Source organism: Mauremys mutica, unplaced genomic scaffold (assembly GCF_020497125.1).
Source record: "Mauremys mutica isolate MM-2020 ecotype Southern unplaced genomic scaffold, ASM2049712v1 Super-Scaffold_100098, whole genome shotgun sequence".
NCBI lineage: Eukaryota > Metazoa > Chordata > Testudines > Geoemydidae > Mauremys > Mauremys mutica.
In genome coordinates this window covers 754,549-780,604 of record NW_025423265.1, presented here as the reverse complement: position 1 = coordinate 780,604, position 26,056 = coordinate 754,549, and the positions used below count along the sequence as shown (strand labels likewise).

The 26,056-nt window shown below is 48.4% G+C and overlaps 1 protein-coding gene across 1 annotated transcript in view; it reads right to left on the bottom strand.

Annotated features, from left to right (window-relative positions):
* Positions 1 to 26,056, bottom strand: part of LOC123358867 (kinesin-like protein KIF17) — a 50,772-nt gene continuing 24,716 nt past the window's right edge. Inside the window, exons 7-14 of the mRNA XM_045001025.1 lie at positions 21,769 to 21,916; positions 20,866 to 20,960; positions 20,297 to 20,421; positions 16,344 to 16,575; positions 10,970 to 11,228; positions 5,457 to 5,527; positions 2,922 to 3,042; positions 1 to 1,096 (exon numbers count right to left, since the gene is read on the bottom strand). Coding sequence (XP_044856960.1) covers positions 900 to 1,096; positions 2,922 to 3,042; positions 5,457 to 5,527; positions 10,970 to 11,228; positions 16,344 to 16,575; positions 20,297 to 20,421; positions 20,866 to 20,960; positions 21,769 to 21,916 — 1,248 coding nt within the window. The 3' untranslated portion in view covers positions 1 to 899. The remainder of the gene's footprint in view (positions 1,097 to 2,921; positions 3,043 to 5,456; positions 5,528 to 10,969; positions 11,229 to 16,343; positions 16,576 to 20,296; positions 20,422 to 20,865; positions 20,961 to 21,768; positions 21,917 to 26,056) is intronic.

Sequence of the window (26,056 nt, the reverse complement as noted above, 5' to 3'; positions counted from 1 at the left end):
CGGAGTTTGTCATTAAAAGGCAATGTATTGTGATCATTAACCAGATGTCCTGCACATAAGATAAATGACTAAAATATAAACAGTCAACATATAGTTTACAAAACTAACATCTTGAACACAAGGACAGGAGCAATCATTTCCACTGTCTCACTGAACTGCAGTTTCCGATTTGATCTGATCTAGAGGAGTCAGGGAATAAATTTGCAAACCGTATTTCCTTGGAGAACTGAGTTTGTGTCTCATAAATGATGTCAGTTTCAGACTCTTTCTCAAGAAAAGAGAAAGCAGAAATGGCTGTGATATGGTAGCGATGCTGCCAGAACCTCTCACTGTCTTATTACAGTGAGGAATAAGACAGGCGAATTCTGTATGGGGCGTGAGCTCAAGTTGTGGCTGTGACATCCAAAAGGAAACAAGTAAGTTCTGTCTAGGAAACTTGCATTGGGAAATACAGGAAGTGATTTTAAGGCTTTTTTTTGAGGAATTGCCTCACATCACTAAAGATTTTACTCCAAGTACAGAGGTTTGGCTGGGCATGGCAGTGACCAGAATGGAAGACTAAATATATGGTGCTGGCTGCACACACGTGGCAGGGAAGCAGGTAACGGAGGAATGTGCCAGCCCCAGCTTGAACCTGGAGTTGTCACTACAGACTTCAAAACCTCTGGAAGCAGCATTTGTCTCCACTGACCCTAAACTCAAAGGAAAGTCAAACTGTCCCTTCCAAAAGCCGCTGTGATAAGAGGATTGCTGCCACCAAATTCTATATCGTTAAGAGGGTAACTGCCAAGGTAGGTTGCTGCAATCTGAGCAGACACTGCCATCAGGGGCCACGGGAACTGGAGTCCATGAAGGCCACTACAATCAGAAGGATCCGTATTCACCTGAGGCCAGTTCACTCAGAAGGGGTCACTGCTGAAGCTGTTTTTGCCCTTCTTGCGCTTTGTTTTGGAGGACGGTGTGGTGAAGTCAAGCGACTCAAGGCGGAAAGGACGTGGCTGGGGCATCTCCACAGTCTGTGAAGGAGAGACTGGTGCCATGCTGGAGGTGTTGTTGTTCAGGGGTGCGCTCAGCACAGGAGGGGAGTTATGATGGGCTGTAGAGTAAAGGAACAGGACATACCCACATGTTTGGTCTGTTAAGACTCAGCAATGCTTTTCCACGTTCCCAGCTGCATTAAAACCTTATCCATTAATTTTATTGAAGGCAGTCAGGAAATTTAGATATTTTTGCATTTAATTTACTCATTTTAAGGAACTTCCAGACTGGAGCTGACCGTTTCACTGGTTGGTTTTCTGAATATGCAATGTATCTAGTCAAATACTAATAACTGAGTCCTGGAGAGTGAAACACCCTATGCCTGGTGGCTGAGCTTTCTCAGTGGACTGCCTCCACATTTGGGATTTTATGCCCACATCCCCTTGAAAGTGCATCACAGCCAGAGTTTAATGACTTTCATGGCACAATGCAAAGCTCATTTACCGGTAGTTGGTTGAATTGTTGATTATGTCTCTGTTTTGTTCTGGCTTTCTGCTTATTCTCTGTAATTGAAGAGCCCAGCTGCCAGCATGACAGGCACCTGAGACTAAGGGTACGTCTTCACTACCCGCCGGATTGGCGGGTAGCAATCGATTTCTCGGAGTTCGATATATCGCGTCTCATCTAGACGCGATATATCGAACCCCGAACACGCTCCCGTCGACTCCGGAACTCCACCGGAGCGAGTGGCGGTAGCGGAGTCGATGGGGGAGCCGCGGACGTCGATCCCGCGCCGTGAGGACGGGTAAGTAATTTGAGCTAAGGTACTTCGACTTCAGCTACGCTATTCACGTAGCTGAAGTTGCGTACCTTAGATCGACCGCCCCCCCCCCCCAGTGTAGACCAGGCCTAAGGGTAATAGGAAGTAGTAGTAACTGGATACATTTCTTCATGCTGCCTCATCAATGTGCCTCAATCCTGTCCTCATGAGACATTCCTAAGGGTAAGATGGGGGGGGTATGTAGTCCATCCAGTCTCTGCTAGCAAGGATGCCAATTAGCACCAACTGTGGTGGTGGGTTTTATTATGCAGACAGCTCTTCACCAGGAATTAGACTGAAATCCCACAAAAATCTGTTTCACTCAGGCTATCACAGGGTTGTTATCTTTTGTTAGACCTACCTAGTCTACTTTGGAACCAGTGACCTGAAGAGGAAAGGCTCTGTATCTATCGGTTCATCCACAGCTGCATTTATTTCTGTGTGCTGGCTCAGAAATGGCCGCAGAGCTATGCAGCTCAGTACATTGTTCCAAAATTAATTAAAAACAACCAACCAATCAAAACCAAAACCCAAAAAACAAAGGACCTGATCGGCAAGAGACTCCTATTGAATGCACAGATGGGCCCATGCTGTACATTTACAGAGCTTAGCTATCCCTAAAACAAATGGAGTCAGATACAGCAAGGGCACTTGTCACCAAGGACTAAGTCCATGGCAAATTTAAAAAGGAATCACTAGCACCACTGAATGACACACAGGCTAAGGCCGCTGCTTCTGCAGAACATCCAGCCCATGGTGCTTTATTCCCTGAAAAACTGGGATGAGTGGCAACCCTATGGAGGGACAAAAGACAGCAAGTGTTGGTCAGGGTGACACGTTGAATGTGAATTACCTCCAAGCTACAAGCACTGGAAGCAAATCATTCAAATCACTACCGGCAGGGTTATCAACATCTGGTCTGCTAGAGCAACTCTAGGGAACCATTGTCAGAGGGGAAAATGGCTATTACCACCAATAAAGGAATGGGTTGCATTGTCCATTAGAGAGGCTATTTGACTGGGGAACAACAAATCCCTCTAGACTAACATGCCAGGAATGGAACCCTCACTGCAGGAGATACCGGCACACGGAGGAAAGGAAAGGAGAATGTTGGGATATTTACCAAGACTCTTCATAGGATCAGCACTGAGGATCTGACTGGCTCGCTTGGACCGGAAATAGTTACTGGCAATATTCTCACTGTCACTCCTGTTCAGCATCAGTTTGTAGCGGTCTTCTTCCTGCTGGGATCACAAAACACTGTGAGCAGCACTCCCCTCAGCGCCAGCTCGAAAGCAGCCAAGCACCATTCCATGAGCTAGGGCCAGAGACTTAGAGATAATATGAAGCGATCAAACATATTATCCAACCTGGGCAACAGTAACACTGCAGAATACACATTCTTGGGCATAATCTGGACAGGCATCAGGCTACATCCTGCCACACCTCATCCCCAATACCTGTAAGCAAAGTCCAAAATGTAATGATACCGGTGCAATTCTGCTACACTGGACGGAGTGGGTGCAGGACTCTATGTGCTGCACAGAATGGCTTTCTGGCAACTCTCTCCAAGGCTGCAGCTGGTACATGGCCAGTAGATTTGCAAACCATGCAAATCCACTGTCTAAAAGCCCTGCCAAGGGGACCTGTAGGGGTTACAGCAACTACTACAAGCAATTGGATTGGTCGCATTGACTAAGGTCTTGCATGGGTGGGCAGGGCTGGCTTTAGGAAGTGCGGGGCCCAATTCGAACAGTGTCGAAGGGGCCCCGACAGGGATGACAAAAAAAAATGTAAAAAAATATGTGGGGCTTGTACTCACTGGGCAGTGCTCCAAGTCTTCGGTGGCACTTTGGGGGCGGGTCCTTCACTCGCTCCAGGTCTTCGGCGGCACTGAAGGACCCGCCGCCGAAGTGCTGCCGAAGACCCAGAGCAAGCGAAAGACCCACCCCCGAAGTGCTGCCGAAGACCCGGAGCGCCGCCAGGTGAGTAAAAATTAAAAAGGGGTCTCTAGCCAGGGAAGAGATTCTCACTGGGCGCAGGGCCCTCTTAGGCGCGGGGCCCGATTCGGGGGAATTGGTGGAATTGGCCTAAAGCCGGCCCTGTGGGTGGGAGGGGGAAATCAATTGAGCCATGAGGCAGGATTCATAATCCCCACAGAAGTTTGGGAATAAGCTTCCGTTCACACTTGCTGAACTAACCTAGTCCTAGGCCACTGTGCCCTGGGCAGAGAGGCCAAGCAAAGCAGGGAGTGTTTTTGTTGTCAAAGGAGAGCTAAGATTACTCCTGGGGGAATTCTGCACCCCAAAATTAAAAATTCTGCAGCAAAAAATTAAAAATTCTGCGCACAATATTTGAAAATTCTGCAAAATTCTGCATATTTTGTTTGTCAAAATAACACAATATAATCATGCCAGTTACAATTATTTTGGTAATTTATTTCAAAATATCTGTCAGCAAGTATGTCTGTAACAATACAGACCAAAAAAAAATTCTGGTAATTTTTAATTGACAAATAGATTCCTTACTAGGCATATTAATAGAGAACGCTGTGTAATTCATTTAAATGACAATACAGAACTGTATTTCTTGCACCTGTCAGAAGCAGTGCAAAGGCTTGGAGGAGTCAGGGATTACAGAGGAGCTGAGGGAAAAGGAAGGAGCCTAGGAGTGACCCTGGAGGGTGATGAGTGTGGGTGGGAGGTTTTTCTTTGGCGGTGGGATTGTTAGGGTGTTGGGAAGCCTCCCCCATGCAGACCCTGGCTGACCCCAAGCCTCCCCCATTCAGTCAGGCACGTCTGCCCCTGTCCCCGCACCCTGCGTCCCCACGGGTCTCTGCAGAGCCCCTCCCCCATCCCCAGGCTCAACGCTGTCACCCCACTAGCTCCTGAGCCCATGCTTCCATCTGTCCCGCCACTAGCCATTCTGAACCCGAATCTGTGACCCCCCCCCAGCAGCCCTGTGTGCCCCACTCTGTCTAACCTGCCTCCGCGGGCAGGTGCTGTGATGAACTCTATTCTGGGGGGAATTCTGCAGCACTGAGCATAGAATTTTATATTTTTCTGCATAAAAAACATTGTCCAAGAAGCGCTGCAGTTCCACCTTTTCCCCACCAGAGGCCGCTGTGGCGCTAGAACAGCCGGCATGAACGCAGCCAGCTGTTCTGGCACCATAGCGGCCTCTGGTGGGTAAAAGGTGGAACAGCAGCACTTCTTGGGCAGAAAGTTTTTTATGCGGGAAAATACAAAATTATGCGAGACTGATGAATTCTGCGCGTCAGCAGATGCGCAGAATTCCCCCAGGAGTAAGAATCTGATGCCACCAATTAACTGGAACTTGAGTCCAGCTCCCCACAGAGAACAGCCAGTGCACTATCCTTCTAGTCTTGGACCTGCTCTAGGGCTGTGTTGTCTATCATTCTGGCCGGGTTGTCTCTCCTCTTCAGGGGCTGGACTCCCAGCATTCCCAGCCCCTGCTGGCCAGGCTCCTACACTCCCGACTGGCCACCGGACTGTGAGGCCAGCTCACTGCTTCACTATTTGCTCTGCTTTACACACACCCTTATTCTAATGCCACTCAGCCCTCTGCCTATTTCCTCCAGAAGGAAGAGCTGTGTAGCTCAGAAGGCTCCCTCAGGTCCCGGAGACGTGCAGCTTACCATCAGCAGCTCTCCGTTCTCGCCTGAGGCGCTCTTCCTGGCTGGCTTAGTCTGTGGCAGTGATGGAACTGCTATGAGAACAAAGGCATTTCTTAAAAGATCAGCAGCACCGAATCAGTTCCAGATTTTCCTGACTGTCCCCCTTGTTCCCCACTGCTGCTTACAGACACCCCAGATCACTGCTTACTGAGCCATACGGGGACTAGAAGGACCTTCACACTACACTTTTTATCCAATAGATGGCACATGCTATGCACCTACCAATAAGAACATAAGAACGGCCATATTGGGTCCCAGTATCCTGTCTTCCGACAGTGGCCAATGCCAGGTGCTTCAGAGGGAATGAACAGAACAGGTAATCATCAAGTGATCCATCCCGTTGTCCACTTCCAGCTTCTGGCAAACAAGCTAGGGACACCATCCCTGCGCTTCCTGGCTAAGACCCATTGAGGGACCTATCCTGCATGCATAGGCGGCAGGTTTGTATAATTTTTGGTGGGGCCCAAAATGGTGGTGCCCCCCCGCTCCCGCCCTGTAAGCCGATATAAAATGAAGCTACAACGCGTCAGTGCCACAAGATTACAAGGGTCAATTAAAAGTGGAAAGTCAGAAGCAGCACTTGCCTACTTCAATATACAGTATTATATTTTGTTGCATCTGTTGTGATGAAGTGGGAATGTTCTTAGTATTTTCTCTGAATACTGTGTGGGTGCCTCAGTTTCCCCTGCAAGATGCCAACTGAAGGTGTTGGGGACAAAGAGATCAGGTGGCCTCCTTGTCCAGAAGAGACACAGAGGCCAGAGAAGGGAGTGTCAGTTTGGAGCTGACTGGGGAAATTGGGAGAGACCCAGAACTTGGTTCTGGGCTCCCCACCCCCCAAGATGGACCTGACAGAGGGGTTCTGTTTTCTGTACCAAAAAGCTCTGTTTAAACTGTGTTCCCGTCGTCTAATAAACCTTCTGTTTTACTGTCTGGCTGAGAGTCACATCTGACTGCAGAGTTGGGGTGCAGCAACCTCTGGTTGCCCCAGGACCAGCCTGGGCAGACTCACTTTGGAAAGTGCATGACGTGGAAGGGCATGCTGAATGCTCCGAGGTCAGACCCAGGAAGGTGTAAGCTTCTTGCCCTGGAGACAGTATGCTCCGAGAGAGGAGGCTCCCCCAGAGTCCTGACTGGCTTTGTATGGAAATGTTCCAAAGCATCACAGCATTCCCTTCCACACCGTGCACTTCCCAGAAGTCCGCACAGGCACTGACACTCCCTCCTCCGGCCTTTGTCTCTTTTCCAGGCATTAGGAGGCCACCTGATCTCTCTGTTCTCCAACACCTTCAGTTGGCACCTTGCAGGGGAAACTGATTTGGGAGAAACCGAGCTTGAGCACTCCTGAATTTTGAGGTGTTCAAATCTGGAAGGCAGGTGCTGGGGGTGGGAGAGGGCTGTGGGCTCCATGGGGGAGCATGGCAGCAACTGTCTGGAGCTGCATGGAGCCAGATACGCTGGTCTGAGTGGCACAGTAAGCGGTTTGGGGGTTGGAGAAGAGGTAGGGAGTTCCGGGGGGCAGTCAAGGGACAAGGAGCAGGGGGAGTTGGATGGGGCAGAGGTTCGAAGGGGCAGTCAGGGGACAGGCAGCAATTGGATAGGCATGGGAGTCTAAGAGGTTTATCAGGGGACAGGTAGGGGGTGCGGTCCTGGGGGGGGGAAGTTGGGTGGGGTCTCAGGAGGGGGCAGTTGGGGACAAGGAGAAGGGAGGCTTAGATAGGGGCTGAGGTCCCAAGGGGCAGTTAGGGGCAGGGGTCTCGGGAGGGGGTAATCGGGGAACAAGGACCAGTGGGGCTTAGATAGGGGGTGGAGGTTCTGGGGGGCACTTGGGGCAGGGGTCTGGGGAGGGGGCAATCAGCGGACAGAGGCTGGGATTCAAAGGGCTCTGGGCTGCTGGCAGCGGCGGGGATCCCAGAGCCCTTTAAATCCCAGCCCCGGCTGGGAGTCAGAGGACTCTGGGCTGCCTGCAACCGCGGGGAGCCCAGAGCCTTTTAAATCCCAGCCGCAGCCGGGAATCAGAGGGCTCTGGGCTTCCCGCTGCGGCGGGCAGCCCAGAGCCATTTAAATCTCAGCCGCGGCTGGGATTTAAAGGGCTCTGGGCTGCCTGCAACCGCGGGGAGCTCAGAGCCTTTTAAATCCCAGCCGCAGCCGAGAATCAGAGGGCTCTGGGCTTCCCGCTGCGGCGGGGAGCCCAGAGCCCTTTAAATCCCAGCCGCGGCCGGGAATCAGAGGGCTCTGGGCTGTCTGCTGCGGCGGGCAGCCCAGAGCCTTTTAAATCTCAGCCGCGGCTGGGCTTTAAAGGGCTCTGGGCTGCCTGCAACCGCGGGGAGCCCAGAGCCTTTTAAATCCCAGCCGCAGCCGGGAATCAGAGGGCTCTGGGCTTCCCGCTGCGGCGGGGAGCCCAGAGCCCTTTAAATCCCAGCCGCAGCCGGGAATCAGAGGGCTCTGGGCTTCCCGCTGCGGCGGGGAGCCCAGAGCCCTTTAAATCCCAGCCGCGGCTGGGAATCAGAGGGCTCTGGGCTCCCCGCCGCGGCGGGCAGCCCAGAGCCTTTTAAATCCCAGCCGCGGCCGGGAATCAGAGGGCTCTGGGCTCCCCGCCGCGGCGGGCAGCCCAGAGCCCTCAGATTCTCTGCCGCGGCTGGGATTTAAAAGGCTCTGGGCTGCCGGCAGCGCACAGCAGGGGAGAAACCTAGCTCCAAATATTGCTGGAGCAGAGCCCCTGTCTGTGAATATTCCTGGGGCTAAAGCCCCAGGGGCCCATATAAGTCGGCGCCCATGCCTGCATGAATTTATCTAGCTCTTTTTTTTAACCCTGTTATAGTCTTGGCCTTCACAACATCTTCTGGCAAAGAGTTCCACAGATCAGCCGTGCTTTGTGTGAAGAAATATTTCCTTTTGTTTCTTTTAAACCTGCTGCCTATTAATTTCATTTGGTGACCTCTAGTTCTTGTGTTATGAGAAAGAGTAAATAACACTTCCTTATTTACTTTCTCCACACCAGTCATGATTTTATAGACCTCTATCATATCCCCCTTTAGTCATCAGTTTTCCAAGCTGAGAAGTCCCAGTTTTATTAATCTCTCCTCATACAGAAGTTATTCCATACCCTCAATCATTTTTGTTGCCCTTTTCTGTACCTTTTCCAATTCCAATATATCTTTTTTGAGATGGGGCAACCAGATCTGCATGCAGTATTCAAGATGTGGACGTACCATGGATTTGTATAGAGGCCATATGATATTTTCTGTCTTATTATCTATCCCTTTCCTAATGATCCCCAACATTCTGTTAAGCTTTTTTGTCTGCCGCTGCACATTAAGTAGATGTTTTCAGAGAACTAGCCACAATGACTCCAAGATCTTTCTTGAGTGGTAACAGCTAATTTAGACCCCATCATTTTGTATGTATAATTAGGATTATGTTTTCCAATGTTCTTTGCATTTATCAACATTGAATTTCATCTGCCATTTTGTTGCCCAGTCACCCAGTTTTGTGAGATCCCTTTGTAACTCTTTGAAGCCTGCTTTGGACTTCACTATCTTGAGTAGTTTTGTATCATCTGCAAATGTTGCCACCTCACTGTTTACCCCTTTTTCCAGATCATTTATGAATATGTTGAACAGTACTCATCCCAGTACTGACCCCTGGGGGACACCACTATTTACCTCTCTCCATTTTGAAAACTAACCATTTATTCCTACCTGTTATCTTCTATCTTTTAACCAGTTACTGATCCATTAGTAGGGCCCTACCACATTCATGGCCATGAAAAACACGTCACAGACCGTGAAATCTGGTCTCCCCCCCATGAAATCTGGTCTTTTGTGCTTTTACTTTATACTATACAGATTTCATGGGGGAAACCAGCATTTCCCAAATTGGGGGGCCTGACCCAAGAGGGAATTGCAGGGGGTCACAACGTTATTGTAGGGGGGTTGTGATACTGCCACCCTTACTTCTGCGCTGCCTTCAGAGCTGGGGAGCCGGAGAGCACGGGCTGCAGGCCAGGGGCCCAGCTCTGCAGGCAGCAGTTCAGAAGTAAGGGTGGCAACACCGTACCATACCATCCTTATTTCTGTGCTGCTGCTGGCGGTGGCTCTGCCTTCAGAGCTGGGCTCCTGGCCAGCAGCCTCCGCTCTCCAGCTCTGAAGGCAGTGCCAGCACCAGCAATAGTGCAGAAGTAAGGGTAGCACTAACGCAATCACCCCTACAATAACCTTGTGACCCCACCACAACTCCTTTTTGGGTCAGGAACCCTACAATTACAACACTGTGAAATATCAGAGTTAAATAGCTGAAATAATGAAATTTATGATTAAAAAAATTCTATGATCATTAAATTGACCAAAATGGACTGTGCATTTGGGAGGGCCTATCCACGAGAGGCCCTTCCCTCTTATCCAATGACAGCTTACATTGCTTAAGAGCCTTTGGTGAGGGACCTTGTCAAAGGGTTTCTGAACATCTAAGTACATTGTATCCACTGAATCACCCTTGTCCACATGCTTATTGACCCCCTCAAAGAATTCGAGTAGATTGGGGAGGCATGATTTCCCTTTACAAAAAAAATGTTAACTCTTTCTCACCAGATTATGTTAATCTGTGTGTCTGATAATTCTGTTCTTTACTATCATTTCAGCCAATTTGCCCGATACTGAAGTTAGATTTACCGGCCTGTAATTTCCAGGATCACCTCTGGAGCCTTTTTAAAAAATTGGCATCACATTAGCTATCCTCCAGCCATTGGGTACAGACGCTGATTTAAATGAAAGGTTACATACCACAGTGCAACTACATGTGGGGCCTGCAGGTCTGTGCAGTGAATATTTCAACCTTGTAGGGAAAATGGTTCATCTATTGGGCTAAGGCAGCTAATACAGAGAAGGGAATGAAATAAAAAGCACAGGACTGGGGGTCAGGCATCCTGGGTTCCCTCACTCTACTACAGACTCACTATGGCACATTGGGAAGTCATGTCCTTCTGTGCCTCAGTTTACCCCCTTTTAAAACCAGTCTAATAATACCTACCTGATGAGGGTTTGTGAAACCTAATTCATTAATCTCATAAACTGCTTCAAGGTCCTTGAAGGAAAAGAATGGGGAGAAGGGCAACAATTTTATGTTAAGCACCAGTTACCAAACAAGACTCCACTAAAGGCCCAGAGATGCTTATGATATTTAATCAGATATGGGTTATACTGTTGTGTGGTTTAACACAAGATTCCCTACTATCACGCAAATCAATGACATCCTGTTCAAAATAAATAGTCAGGTAGTCCCAATAAGAGATGCTTTGTCCTCATCTAGCTAGATCATCATCCAGGCTCTCACAGAAAGATTACAGCTAATTCTGTACCCGTGAGCCAAACCAAGGTTTTATAAGCAAATACTATCCAAACGCGATACACATGGCCATGCCAGTGAGCCGAGATAAGCTGCGTGGATGGGGAGTACAATGCAGATGCCTTTCTTACCTGCGGGAAGGCTGGTTTTTTGAATGACAAGCTCTGGGAGTTTCCAGCAGCCGCTGTCCTCATCCCAGATGGACTCGCATCTGATCTTATCTAGGTTGCTATAGTTACAGTCACGCCGTATGAGGGGTTGCACCTGATCCAGAAGCTGCTGAAAGAGCAAGCAGTCCCGCTCCTGTCGGCGGATGGTGGCAAGATAATCAATCTTCTCCAACTCAAACTCTGACTGCAAGTCTTTGATTTCGGTCTCAGCAGCTCGCAGCTAGGTCACCAAAAGGAAAGGGTTAATTGTGATGAGAACAGAGAGAACTCTAGATGACTGGCACAACAAGAATGATTAGGAGGAAGATATGAAGAGGGAAGAAAGACGTGAGGAGAGTTTGAAAAGATTTGCACTGTTTACTTTAGAGAGGAGACTAATAACGAGAGGGCATGATCTAAGTATACGGTATATGAATGGTTCAGAGAAAGTGGATTGGGAACTTCTATTCTCTCTGTCTCATAACCCAATAACAAGAGGATATTCAATGAAACTGAAAGGTGCCAAATTCAAAACTGGTAAAAGGAAACGCTTCTTCACACAATGTACAATTAGAATGTGGAACTCACTGCCACATGAAGTTGTGGGAATAAATAACTTTGAATTTTGCTATGAGGGGCTGGAACTTATATGGACGTCAAGAATATTCAGAATTACACTAGTATATAATAAAAAATGGGAAGAGATGTAAAACCTCAGGCTTCAAGTTTCAAACAAATCTCTGACGAACTATTAGGGATTAGGATGAATTCCTGTAGGGGCAGATTCTCCCACATCTGCCTACACCAGGGTTTACTGCCCCTTCCCCTGAAGTATCTGGTGCTGGCCCCTATTGTAGACAGGTTACTGGACTAGATGGACCTTGGGCCCCCTGTCTAGAAGCCGCTGCCAGAGGGTTGTGCTGGTCACTTTCGGGAGCCGCCCGAGGTAAGCGCTGACCCCCTGATCTCCTCCTGCACCCCAACCCCTTGCCTCAGCCTACAGTCTGCACCCAAATTCCCTCCCAGAGCCTGCATCCCACACCCCCTCCTGAACCCCAGTCTGGTGGAAGTGTGTGAGGATGAGGGAGAGTGAGCGACAGAGGGAGGGGGGATAGAGTAAGCAGGGGGTGGGGCTTTGGAGAAGGGGCATGACAGGGCCGTTGTCTCAGGGAAGGAGCCGGGAGCGAGGCAAGGGTCTTTCAGTTTGCGCGATTAGACAGTTGGCAACCCTACCAGGCAGGCAGGTGGAAACCCTGGCCATGCTGGAAGAGCAGGCCCAGCAGCGCAGCAGGCAGCTCGCTGGGCACCAGCCAGCGCAGGCGCAGCACCGCCCAAATGTCAGGCGGACCGTGTCCGCATGGGCACTGCTTGTGCATGCGTGCCCATTGACTGGTCTGCCCTGGGGCCTGGAATTGCTGTCAGCTGACCTGAGTGCACACGTGTTTTTGGAGGCCCTTTGGTAGGTAAGCACTATATCTTTAAAGCTGCATGTTGTCAGAGGGTCTGATTTTCTGAATGGCCTCACTTTGATGGGCATAATTTTGCATTTACAATTATTTTTGGGTGCAATTCGTACTGCTTATATGTCTTCTGATTCATAGCTATAATGAACCACAGTCAAATGAAGACAGATACCTAATTCCTTCAGCATCAAAAGCATGATTGTGATTGGAATAACAGAGACTTGGTGGGAGAACTCACATGACTGGAATACTGTCATGGATGGATATAAACTGTTCAGGAAGGACAGGCAGGGCAGAAAAGGTGGGGGAGTTGCATTGTATGTAAGAGAGCAGTATGACTGCTCAGAGCTCCAGTATGAAACTGCAGAAAAACCTGAGAGTCTCTGGATTAAGTTTAGAAGTGTGAGCAACAAGGGTGATGTTGTGGTGGGAGTCTGCTATAGACCATCAGACCAGGGGGATGAGGTGGACGAGGCTTTCTTCCAGCAACTAATTGAAGTTACTAGATCACAGGCCCTGGTTCTCGTGGGAGACTTCAATCACCCTGATAACTGCTGGGAGAGCAATACAGCGGTGCACAGACAATCCAGGAAGTTTTTGGAAAGTGTAGGGGACAATTTCCTGGTGCAAGTTGCTGGAGGAACCAACTAGGGGCAGAGCTCTTCTAGACCCGCTGCTCACAAACCAGGAAGAATTAGTAGGGGAAGCAAAAGTGGATGGGAACCTGGGAGGCAGTGACCATGAGATGGTCGAGTTCAGGATCCTGACACAAGGAAAAAAGGAGACCAGCACAATATGGACCCTGGACTTCAGAAAAGCAGACTTTGACTCCCTCAGGGAGCTGATGAGCAGGATCCCCTGGGAGAATAACATGAGGGGGAAAGGAGTCCAGGAGAGCTGGCTGTACTTTAAAGAATCCTTATTGAGATTGCAGGAACAAACCATCCCGATGTGTAGAAAGAATAGTAAATATGGCAGGTGACCAGCTTGGCTTAACAGTGAAATCCTTGCTGATCTTAAACACAAAAAAGAAGCTTACAAGAAGTGGAAGATTGGACAAATGATCAAGGAGGAGTATAAAAATATTGCTCAGGCATGCAGGAGTGAAATCAGGAAGGCCAAATCACACTTGGAGTTGCAGTTAGCAAGAGATGTTAAGAGGAACAAGAAGGGTTTCTTCAGGTATGTTAGCAACAAGAAGAAAGTCAAGGAAAGTGTGGGCCCCTTACTGAATGAGGGAGGCAACCTAGTGACAGGAAAAAGCTCATGTACTCAAGGCTTTTTTTGCCTCTGTCTTCACGAACAAGGTCAGCTCCCAGACTGCGGCACTGGGCAGCACAGCATGGGGAGGAGGTGACCAGCCCTCTGTGGAGAAAGAAGTGGTTCAGGCCTATTTAGAAAAGCTGGATGAGCACAAGTCCATGGGGCTGGATGCGCTGCATCCAAGGGTGCTAAAGGAGTTGGCGGATGTGATTGCAGAGCCATTGGCCATTATCTCTGAAAACTCATGGTGATCGGGGGAGGTCCCGGATGACTGGAAAAAGGCTAATGTAGTGCCCATCTTTAAAAAAGGGAAGAAGGAGGATCTGGGGAACTACAGGCCAGTCAGCCTCACCTCAGTCCCTGGAAAAATCATGGAGCAGGTCCTCAAGGAATCAATTCTGAAGCTCTTAGAGGAAGGGTGACCATATATTTTATAGGGACAGTCCTGATATTTGGGGTATTTTCTTCTATAGGCGCCTATTACCCCCCACCCCCATCCTGATTTTTCATACTTGCTGTCTGGTCACCCTTCTTAGAGGAGAGGAAAGAGATCAGGAACAGTCAGCATGCATTCACCAAGGGCAAGTCATGCCTGACTAACCTAATTGCCTTCTATGATGAGATAACTGGCTCTGTGGATGAGGGGAAAGCAGTGGATGTGTTATTCCTTGACTTTAGCAAAGCTTTTGATACGGTCTGCCACAGTATTCTTGCCAGCAAGTTAAAGAAGTATGGGCTGGATGAATGGACTATAAGGTGGATAGAAAGAAGGCTCAACAGTGATCAATGGCTCCATGTCTTGTTGACAGCTGGTATCAAGTGGAGTGCCCAAAGGGTCGGTCCTGGGGCCGGTTTTGTTCAAAGTCTTCATTAATGATCTGAAGGATGGCGTGGACTGCACTCTCAGCAAGTTTGCAGATGACACTAAACTGAGAGGAGTGGCAGATATGCTGGAGGTTAGGAATAGGATACAGAGGGACCTAGACAAATTAGAGGATTGGGCCAAAAGAAATATGATGAGGTTCAACAAGGACAAGTGCAGAGTCCTGCACTTAGGATGGAAGAATCCCATGCACTGCTACAGACTAGGGACCAAATGGCTAGGCAGCAAGTTCTGCAGAAAAGGACCTAGGGGTTACAGTGGACAAGAAGCTGGATATGAGTCAACAGTGTGCCCTTGTTGCCAAGAAGGCTAATGGCATTTTGGGTTGTATAAGTAGGGGCATTGCCAGCAGATTGAGGGATGTGATGATTCCCCTCTATTCGACATTGGTGAGGCCTCATCTGGAGTACTGTGTCCAGTTTTGGGCCCCACACTACAAGAAGGATGTGGAAAAATTGTAAAGAGTCCAGCGGAGGGCAACAAAAATGATTAGGGGGCTGGAGCACATGACTTATGAAGAGAGGTTGAGGGAACTGGGATTGTTTAGTCTGCAGAAGAGAAGAATGAGGGGGGATTTGATAGCTGCTTTCAACTACCTAAAAGGGGGTTCCAAAAAGTATGGATCTAGACTGTTCTCAGTGGTACCAGATGACAGAACAAGGAGCAATGGTCTCAAGTTGCAGTGGGGGCGGTTTAGGTTGGATATTAGGAAAAACTTTTTCACTAGGAGGGTGGTGAAGCACTGGAATGGGTTACCTAGGGAGGTGGTGGAATCTCCTTCCTTAGAGGTTTTTAAGATCAGGCTTGACAAAGCCCTGGCTGGGATGATTTAGTTGGGTTTGGTCCTGCTTTGAGCAGGGGGTTGGACTAGATACCTCCTGAGGTCCCTTCCAACCCTGATATTCTATGATTCTATGTGCCCCCCCACTTCAGCTGTGACAATGTAAGAAGCTGTGCCACTAGAGAGAATAATCTCTCTCTCACACACACATGGCGCGCATGCACACAGCCAATTTATTAGTTTGCAGGTCAAAGCAAGACAAAGCTGGAGATAGGCAACAGCTCACCATGACCATTCTCAATGATCCCAAGTTCTGCCCACTCTGCCTAGGTTATAGATATGTGTGAGTAACAGTACAAATCATAACAACAACGCCTGGATAGCACTTTCCCTTGCATCTCTCAAAGATCTTTACAAAGGTGAGTGAAAATCTTTCTTCTCCATTATAGATGGGGAAACAATTTGCCCACATGAGTCAACAGCAGAGCCAAGTAGAGAATTCGGGTCTCCTGTCTGTTGTTCTATCCAGGCTGGCTCAAAGCATGTCATATATAGCTATCAAAAGTAGGCCACTTGATTTACAGCTTCTACTTCGTGTTATGTTGAGGTGGAATAACATAGTGACAATTTTGGGCTCCCCCCAAGCAAAAGATCTTATTCTTATTTTTAGAAATCATGAGGCTTTGATGTGAGCGAGGATAATTTAATATTTAAGATTATCAAGGGGCTAAAATAATCAAAATCCGTGTCTAACATGTCTTGTCAGTTAACTAGGATCAGTCTGAGAGCCACAGAGATGCCAGAGTCATGCTGACTGGAATGTCTCATCACTATAACAAAAGGATGAAGGTGAAGGAGGAAAGGCGGATGAGGGGATAGGAGTAAGGGGCACCTCCAAGAGTAATCTCATGGATGCTCCCCAGATCCTAGCTCTATATGAAGAGTTAATTGCTTCTTAGGGGTTACCTTCTTCTGCATCTTCTCCAGCAGCTTGCTCTTGGCTCGCACCTCCTCTTGGATAGAGTCATAGACATTGAGCAGGACCCAGTCACTGCTGTCCTCATCAATTTTCTGCAGTGCTGCCACCAGCTGCTTCTTCCGTTCATCTGCATATTTTTTCCGATGTTTGTGCTTTTCCTTCAGGTCCTTGTTTTTGGCCTGTTCTCCTCCAACCACCTGTTGTTCCAGCATGTGCAGCCTGGAAGAGTTGGACACATTTCTTAGATCTGTAGCATAAAGGAACATCTGCACATATGCAAATAATACACTTCCATGGCAACTGCCTAAAGACATTTTAAAAGATACAATAAACAGACAGTGATTTCTGTTGAAGTGAGTATTCAGATTTGTTGATTTAAAAGGTGAGTGACGATGGGGAGCCTCTGTTTTAAGATTTACTTTGTGTTATGATGTTCACCAAAGCATGAGCTCAGTGTATGTATCTTTACATACATCCTGAATGTATTCACCATTAGGTATATCTAGAAATCTTGACATTTATGGCCCTGTATTTATGAAGTAAAAGATTTTTTTAAAAATTAACATCCTAATCCTTATTCTTTGTTTTGAAACCTGCTGTTTAGCCCCAGATTGATATAGCAGGGGCTGCCATTAGGATACAGAGCATCCCAAAATCATTTGTAATTTATTTTCAGTGGGTGGGCTTAGGCAGATGTAGTAAAGGGAGCAATTTCCATACGCAGGGGCTGCCACATCAAAGGCTTGGTCTCTTGCTGACCTCAGGTCAACAGTGAAGCCCCTGAAAGGCAGGGAAATGTCTGCCATGACGATAAGACAAATACCCTTCTGTGAATCACACAACAAATTGATGTCCATGCATCAAGAGGGAATATGTACCTGCACTGAATTACTGAATATTTTGTGCACAGGAGGAAAAAAACCTGTTCCCCTAACAACCCTCCAACAGGTCATTTAAGGTGATCGCCCCCTTGGGAATGTTAATATTTTTACTACAATCCCTTGCCTATGCTGAGGATTTCAGACATTGGTTGCCAGCCCCTCGTGTAATTGCATTGGTGTAGAGAGGGTAAAACTGCTCTGAGTCACTATTCACACTGGTGGAGCTTATCCTGGTTGAACCTGGCGTAAGCTGTACCTTACGGCCATGCACTTTTTCTACACAGGGGTTTGCACTGCTGCTGCTATCTCAGAGGCTGGCCAATGGGGGCCAATAAGGAGAGACTGCCAGAGTAGACATGACCTGCAATGATACTATCCTCTTAACTGTCTTTTCTTCCATCAGAGCATGCAAACCCATTCCTAAAGAACTCAGGTTTCCTCAAGAGGAAACTGGCTCTTTCTGCTCCACTGGACCTCCTGTCTCAATAGCTTGAGTTTGATATGAAACAATTTAGCCCTCAGCAGCTTTTGTTTAATGCACAATTGAATCCTGCTTTGCTAAACAGAAGCAGATAGTCTGCAGACATCCTGAGCTGTAAAGTCTTTTCAAGGAGGCTTTGAAAATCCCATCTCCAAGGATATGCCTGATATGCAAAGAACTTTGATGTTTAACAATGTAATTGTAGGAGTGCGTTTCCTTTCCTTGTGTGCTAAGCAAACTAAGTTCTGCAAGGGAGTGTTGAGATTTGACACAATCAATCAGAATAATTTCTTTGGAGCTGTCTCAGCCTGTGATAAATGAAGGGGGGGCGTAGCTCCCTTTGATAGACACCCAGCCACCCAGTTAGCTGTAAAATCCCTCTTGGTAGCTGTTCTCTGCTTGCTTTACCTGTAAAGGGTTAACAAGCCCACAGGTAAAAGAAAAGGAGTGGGCACCCAACCAAAAGAGCCAATGGGAAGGCTAGAACTTTTTAAAATGGGAAAGAAACTTTCCCTTCATCTGTTGTTCTCCAGAGAAGCAGGGGCAGAGCGGCAATGCTATAAGCAGGAATGCTGTGTAAGTTTTGAACCAGGTATGAAAAATTAGCTTCCTTATCTAGAAGGAATCATTTGGATAGGGAAAATTTCGATGAATGCGATCAGGTTTATTCTTTATTCTGGCTTGTGGATCTCATAGAATCATAGAATCTCAGGGTTGGAAGGGACCTCAGGAGGTCATCTAGTCCAACCCCCTGCTCAAAGCAGGACCAAACCCAACTAATCTCCTCTGTGCTAACCCCAGATGCTTTTGTTTGCTTTTGTTGTAACCTTTAAGCTGAACCCCCAAGAAAGCTATTTTGGGTGCTTAATTTTTTGAATTGCTCTTTTAAAATCTAGCAAAAGCCTAAGTTGCAGATGTATTTTCTTTCTTTTTGTTTTTAATAAAACTTACCTTTTTAAGAACAAGATTGGATTTTGTGTGTCCCTAAGAGGTTTGTACATGTTGTTTGATTACCTGGTAGCAACAGCTAATTTCCTTTGTTTTCTTTCTCAGCTCTTCCCCGGAGGGCTTGAGGGTACCCCACAGGGAGGATTTCCCACGTACTCCTTCCTGGGTTCAAAGGGGTTTTTTTGCATTTGGGTGGTGGCAGCGTTTACCAAGTCAAGGTCAGAGAGAAGCTGTAACCTTGGGAATTTAATACAAGGCTGGAGTGGCAAGTATTTATTTGTAAAGTCCTTGCGGGCCCCCACTTCCTGCACTCGGAGTGGCAGAATGGGGATTCAGCCTTGACGCAGCCTAACAGCCGAATAGCTTATAATTTACAAATTGCACTGCCTTGTATATTTTAATAGCCTGTTTGAGCCTAAGAGATGCCCAACAGAGAAATGTGCAGCAGAGAAGCCCTTGGGAAACCTTCTGGAGAAGCAGTTACAGCACAAGGCCATTTTCAGAATGAAGCAGCATTCAACACTTGAGAGTTTAAAATAAGGGCACACAATTGACCCAAAAAACAGTGGAACCCACGAAGAGTGAATCAGGATATAGTGAAACTCCACTAGTGGGGAACTGACAGCAAGTCCCACATTGTTTCAATGTCATTCTGCTTAAAGGGACTGTCCAGTCAGGCCCTCTCCAGGGTAGAGTAACAACTGTGCCATCTTCACACTAGTTTGGACTCAAGATGGGCCAAAAGTTGAACCTTGAATCTGAAGCTCTTCATACTCCAAGGGTCAACTTTGGGTTCAAGGCTCTGAACCTTATTCCACAGCAGATCCAAGCCAGAAGGGTCCGATTTGCCAGTTCTCGTTCAGATGTGGTTCTTGCAAGAACAGCTGATTTCCATTTTCACTGTTTTGGGGCAAATATTTTACAGTAACAATAACCAACATATTTTTCAAGGTGAGTTTTATCACAGCAGACTGACAGCCCTAAAGAGGAAAGTCTCATTTGTCGAGCTACACTATGGGCAGCAACAAGGCAAGATTCCTCCACACCTCACCCCACCATCGGGGCTCCAATGCCCTGGAGGAACCCCCTCTGGGATTGAAAAAGGAGTTGTCTCCATGGTCTGTTCAGTTCCAAACAGCAAATAGATAGAAATGCATTAGTTTAAGCCAGGCCTACCAACAGCCCCAAGAAAGGAAAGACTTCAGAGTTAGGCAGCATTTGATCTGGTAACCCAGAAGCAAAACACTTGCTGTCCCATTTGCAATCTCTTCAAATGGCCTGTTCCCCAGTATTTCACTGTTATAATTTCTGTATTTTGGCAACATCTAATGTCAGATCTGCTGGGTCTTCATGTTTGAACAAGACTGGAACTTCCTTGTGGAGCAGGAGACACATCATCTTCTGTTTTGTACACAATAAGCACACTGTCCGAACTTAATAATAATAATACAGTGCAATAGTCTGGTTGTTTCTGTCCATGCACCTCACATGCAATACCAGATCAAATGCTGCCTAACTCTGAAGTCTTTCCTTTCTTGGGGCTGTTGGTAGGCCTATCTTAAACTAATGCATGCACCTCACATGCAATGCACAGAAGGCGCTCTGCCGGATCAGAGGCACAGTTACTGACCTGGCAAGCACTTGCTGCTGGTCCACAGCCACTGGAAGCTCCTCAGCAGCAATGGCTACTTCTGCTCCAGGACTCTCTCTGGTCACACTCCCGACGTACTGGGCTATCTGAGGCTCTGCTGTGTCCTGAGGGCAAAAGGCAACTAAAGACAGCTGTTCTGAAAACATGCAGCATGTGTACTGTGACACACGAAGCAGGAAGCTGTCCCACTCTGGGGCTGCTCGTGGACCAAAGAGGAAGGAATGTCATTTTGCTGCTTCCCCCTGCAGCACAAGCCACCGAAATTGTCACATTACCCTTAAGGATATGGTACTGCTTGGAGTGAAGTTTTGGCATTGGAAAAGCTAAATTTCCCCTTGCATTTTCAATTGGCTGTGGGATTCTTTTTCATTTCCTGCCCTAGTAGTGTTGCTGTGCACTGTTAAACAGCTGCCACATTCCACCCCAGAAGCAGCTGCGCTGTAGATAAATACGCTCTTTTACTGAGTATCCATGAACCTCACAGACACAGGGGACAGGCAGCTAGATTTGTTCCATTTGTCTGATAAAGAGCACTGGCTGATGGGTACCTTGGCGGACACCTGTTCTGTTTCTGTAACGGTGACAACAGGGCCTGGAGACAAAGGTGCCTGGTCAGGGAGAGTTTCAACCCCCAGGACAGCATCTGGAGCATACAAGAAAAAATACCCAGAAGTCTTAGCTACAAGCTCTCCACCACTAGAGCATCACTCTATGAAAATATCACCCAAAATTTGCATCGACCATATCTGCGAACAGAACAGCTGCCAATTGCCACCCCACCCTGTTTGGGGAAAACCATGGGAGACCCAGAGAGCATCCTGCATGAATACAGTAGTTTTCACAATGGATGGTAAAACTTTGGAGGTTCACATGAGAATGCTCAGCCTGTCTCTGAGGGTGGGGGCTTACGGTCAAAGAAAAATCACCATTTTGTATTAGAAAATGCCTAAGCCAACCACTGAGAACACAGGTAATAGAACTACTATGGATTATCAGCTCTTTGGGGCACAGACCATCTTTCTGGTATGTGTTTGTTCAGTAACTAGCTCAACTGGCTCCTAGGCAGCACTGCAAAACAAATAAGGATGGCTGGCAGCAAGTCACAATTGTCTCAGGAATCCCCAAACTTTGCCTAGTTGACAGGCCATATTGGCTACTCACCAGGCATTGAAGGGGCACACCTAATTCACATAGAGTGGATAAGTTTGAAACTATCACCCTTGTACCGTGCATAGAAGTGTGGCTTGTGCCAAGCCAATTGGCTTAAGGTACAGCAATGCATGATGGGACCTGTCATCTCTGCAGTTCAAATCTTTCATTCAAGCTAAGTGCTGTTGTGGCCCAAGCTGCAAAGTTCTATTGTCTGCAGTTGCTAGTCCCCCGGTCTACATCCTCCCTGCTCTATGGTTCCCCCAAGAACTAGCACTTCTCTAAATCTTCCCCGTTCCCACCTGCTTCCTTCCTGAGGTTTTCCTCCAGAGTGGACAGCTTGCGGTCGTAGGAAGTCCGCATGGTATTGATGTCCTCCTCAAGTCGGGCGCGGGACTCTTGCTCGGCTTCATAGTCTGCCTTCAGCCGGGCCAGCTTCGCCTCATACTCCTGAAAGGCACAAGGGCACTGTGGACAGCCTGGCATGGCACATCCCAATGGTCTACTCGTGACCATCCCCACCCATTCTGGGCTGCTCGTCACTTCCCTAGCAATATACTAAATACAGAGCTGTATTCACAGCCATTTTCCGCTCTACGATTTAAATGAACACAGTGGCTGCTCAAAGGTGATTGGCACTTCTCCATTTATCCACAGGACAGGAATAGCTGATGCAACAATGATGCCAGCATGCCTCAACCCTGCCCTGGAGGGATCGCCTTTAAAAATGAGAGGGGAGTTCACGCCCTCTAGCACTTTCAACTCTGATCTCTCTGCCCAGTCTGCCAAGGAGGAGTCCGGTCAGTGCTGATTCTGGAGGTGGATTATGAATTTGGACACCTGCATGTTAGGAAATGGACTAATATCCCAACCTGGATTATCAGCCATCAGGAAATGTACAGATGGCATTAAAAACTTGACTGTCAATAAGACAGAGTAATCAGTGTATGTGTGTGTGTGTGTACTAGTTATCCCTCTCTCCAGCATATATCCAGGCTACGTGAGATGTTTCAATGCATAATCTGAATTTTCTGATCCTTTCTGATGGTGGATTATGTGAATCTTGACCCACACAGACAAACTTGGACAAATCCAAAATTGCAATTAAATGGGAATTTTCCAGGCTAGATAAGAGCTGGTTCATAGGAAATCTAGAATTTAGGCTTCTGTATATTTGAAATTGGTCATTATGATTTTTGGGGACAAATGAGGCAGCCTTGTGTCATACAAACCACATCCTAAATGCTATCAGATTGGAACAAATTTTTGACCCTCCCAATTTGGCCAAATTAGAGCCATCAACAGAAAAGACGGTTACTCACCTTTGTAACTGTTGTTCTTCGAGATGTGTTGCTCATATCCATTCCAATTAGGTGTGCGCGCGCCGCATGCACGTTCGTCGGAAGATTTTTACCCTAGCAACACTCGGTGGGTCGGCTGGGCGCTCCCTGGAGTGGCGCCGCTATGGCACCGGATACATACCTCTGCCGACCCATCCGCCCCTCAGTTCCTTCTTGCCGGCTACTCCGACAGTGGGGAAGGAGGGCGGGTTTGGAATGGATATGAGCAACACATCTTGAAGAACAACAGTTACAAAAGTGAGTAACCGTCTTTTCTTCTTCGAGTGCTTGCTCATATTGATTCCAATTAGGTGATTCCCAAGCTTTACCTAGGCGGTGGGGTCGGAGTGAGATGTCGCAGAATGCAAAACTGCTGAGCCAAAGGCTGCATCATCTCTGGACTGTTGGACCAGAGCATAATGTGAAGCAAAGGGGTGGACCAAAGACCAGGTAGCTGCACGACATATCTCCTGGATAGGTACACGAGCCAGGAAGGCGGCAGATGAAGCCTGAGCCCTGGTAGAGTGTGCGGTGAGGTGGCTTGAGGGTACATGACCCAAGTCGTAACAAGTACGGATACACGCTGTTACCCATGATGAGATCCTCTGGGATGAGACAGGTAGACCCTTCATTCGGTCTGCCACTGCGACAAAGAGCTGGGGCGTTTTACGAAATGATTTTGTCCACTCGATATAAAATGCGAGCACTCTACGGACGTCCAGGGAGTGCAATTGTTGCTCCCATCGTGATGAGTGCAGCTTCGGGAAGAAGACCGCAAGGAAGATATCCTGGTTGACATGGAATGCCGATACCACTTTAGGGAGGAATGCTGGGTGTGGACGTAACTGCACCTTGTCCTTGTGGAACACAGTATACGGTGGGTCCACCGTGAGAGCCCGAAGCTTGGAGACTCGCCTGGCCGATGTAATGGCTACGAGAAAAGCTGTCTTCCAGGACAGGTATAGCAACGAGCATGTTGCCAATGGCTCAAATGGGGGAGACATAAGTCTGGTTAGAACCAGGTTGAGGTCCCATGTTGGGGCGGGGCGTCGTACTTGTGCGTATAGGCGCTCCAGGCCCTTAAGACCATAGGGTGTGAGAACACGGAGCGGCCACTCCCCCCTGGATGGAAGGTAGAGATGGCCGCCAAAGTGCACCCGCAAGGAAGATACCGTCAGGCCCTACTGTTTGAGAGACCAGAGGTAATCCAAAATGGTTGGAATCGAGGCCTCGGTGGGGGTAACACTGTGTGACCTGCACCAGCAGGAGAAACGCTTCCATTTGGCCAGATACGTTGACCGAGTGGAAGGCTTCCTGCTACCCAGGAGTACTTGCTGTACTGATGCAGAGCAACGCAACTCTGACTGGTTTAGCCATGCAGTTGCCACGCCTTGAGGTGGAGGGCCTGCAGGTCTGGGTGGCGAAGTCTGCCGTGGTCCTGCGTTATGAGGTCTGGGTGGAGTGGCAGGGTAATCGGGTTGGCTAGTGACAGATCAAGTAGTGTGGTGTACCAGTGCTGCCTGGGCCACGCTGGAGCGATCAAGATTAGATGCGCTCTGTCCCTGCGGAGTTTCAGCAGGACCTTGTGAACCAGCGGGAATGGCGGGAAGGCATAAAGCAGCCGGTTCGTCCACGGCATCAGGAATGCATCCGAGATCGACCCTGGTGAGAGGCCTTGGAAGGAGCAGAACATCTGGCATTTCCTGTTCTCGCGGGAAACAAACAGGTCTATGTGGGGAAATCCCCACCTCTGGAAAACCGAATGAATAACATCCGGGTGTATCGACCACTCGTGGCAGAGGAATGACCTGCTCAGTCGATCCGCCAGAGTGTTCCGAACCCCCGGGAGAAAGGACGCTACCAGGCCTATCGAGTGGGCTATGCAAAAGTCCCAGAGTCTGATGGTCTCCTGACAAAGGGGGGGAAGATCGAGTCCCTCCCTGTTTGTTAATATAGTACATGGCCGTTGTGTTGTCTGTAAACACTGAGACACTGCAGCCTTGTAAATGTTGAAAGGAATGCCTGGCACGCTAGGCGGACTGCTCTCAGTTCTCAGACATTTATGTGAAGTGTCAGCTCCTGAGATGACCAGAGGCCTTGTGTACGAAGGCTCCTGAGGTGCGCGCCCCAGCCGAGAGAAGACGCGTCCGTCGTCAGGGACACTGAGGGCTGAGGCGGATGGAATGGTAGCCCTGCACACACCAGGGAGGGAGTCAGCCAGCAGTCTAAAGAGCCTAGAGTGTTCGGGGGAATGGTGACTATTGTGTCTATTGAGTCCCTGCTCGGGCGGTATACTGAGTTGAGCCAAGTTTGTAACGGACGCAGGCGGAGCTTGGCGTGCTTGATTACGAACGTGCATGCAGCCATGTGACCCAAGAGACCGAGACAAGTGCGAACCGAGGTCGTCGGAAAATTCTGCAGACCGCGGATGATTGTTGCCATTGCTTGAAACCGCGGCTGTGGTAAGCAGGCCCTGGCGAGATTGGAGTCTAGGGTTGCTCCTATGAAGTCTAACCTCTGTGTGGGAACCAGAGAGGACTTCTCTATATTGATCACCAGGCCTAGACGAGTGAATAGGTCCCTGACGATGCCCAGATGCTGAGTGACTTGTGTCTCGGAGGTCCCCCGGATGAGCCAATCGTCCAGATACGGAAACACGTGTATCCGACGTCGGCGGAGATATGCGGCGACCACGGCCATGCACTTCGTGAATACCCTTGGGGCTGTGGAAAGGCCGAAGGGCAGGACCGTGAACTGGAAGTGCTGATGGTCGGCTACAAAGCGGAGGTACCTCCTGTGCGGAGGAAAAATGATGATATGAAAATATGCGTCCTTCATATCGAGGGCGGCATACCAATCTCCAGGATCCAAGGACGGGATAATGGTCCCCAGGGATACCATACGGAACTTCAACTTTACCATAAACTGCTTGAGTCCTCGCAGGTCTAGGATGGGTCTGAGACCATCCTTTGACTTGGGGATTAGGAAATAACGGGAGTAAAACCCCTTGCCCTTTTCATTCTTTGGCACCTCCTCTATAGCTCCCATGGTGAGGAGCGACCGCACCTCTTGCAAGAGGAATTGCTCGTGAGAGGGGTCCCTGAAGAGGGATGGGGTGGGAGGGTGGGGCTGAAACAAATTGGAGGTGGTATCCATATTCCACCGTGCGTAGGACCCAGAGGTCCGAGGTTAACTGGGACCACGCCGGGAGGAAGTAGGAGAGATGGTTGGAGAAGGGAGGAGAAGGATC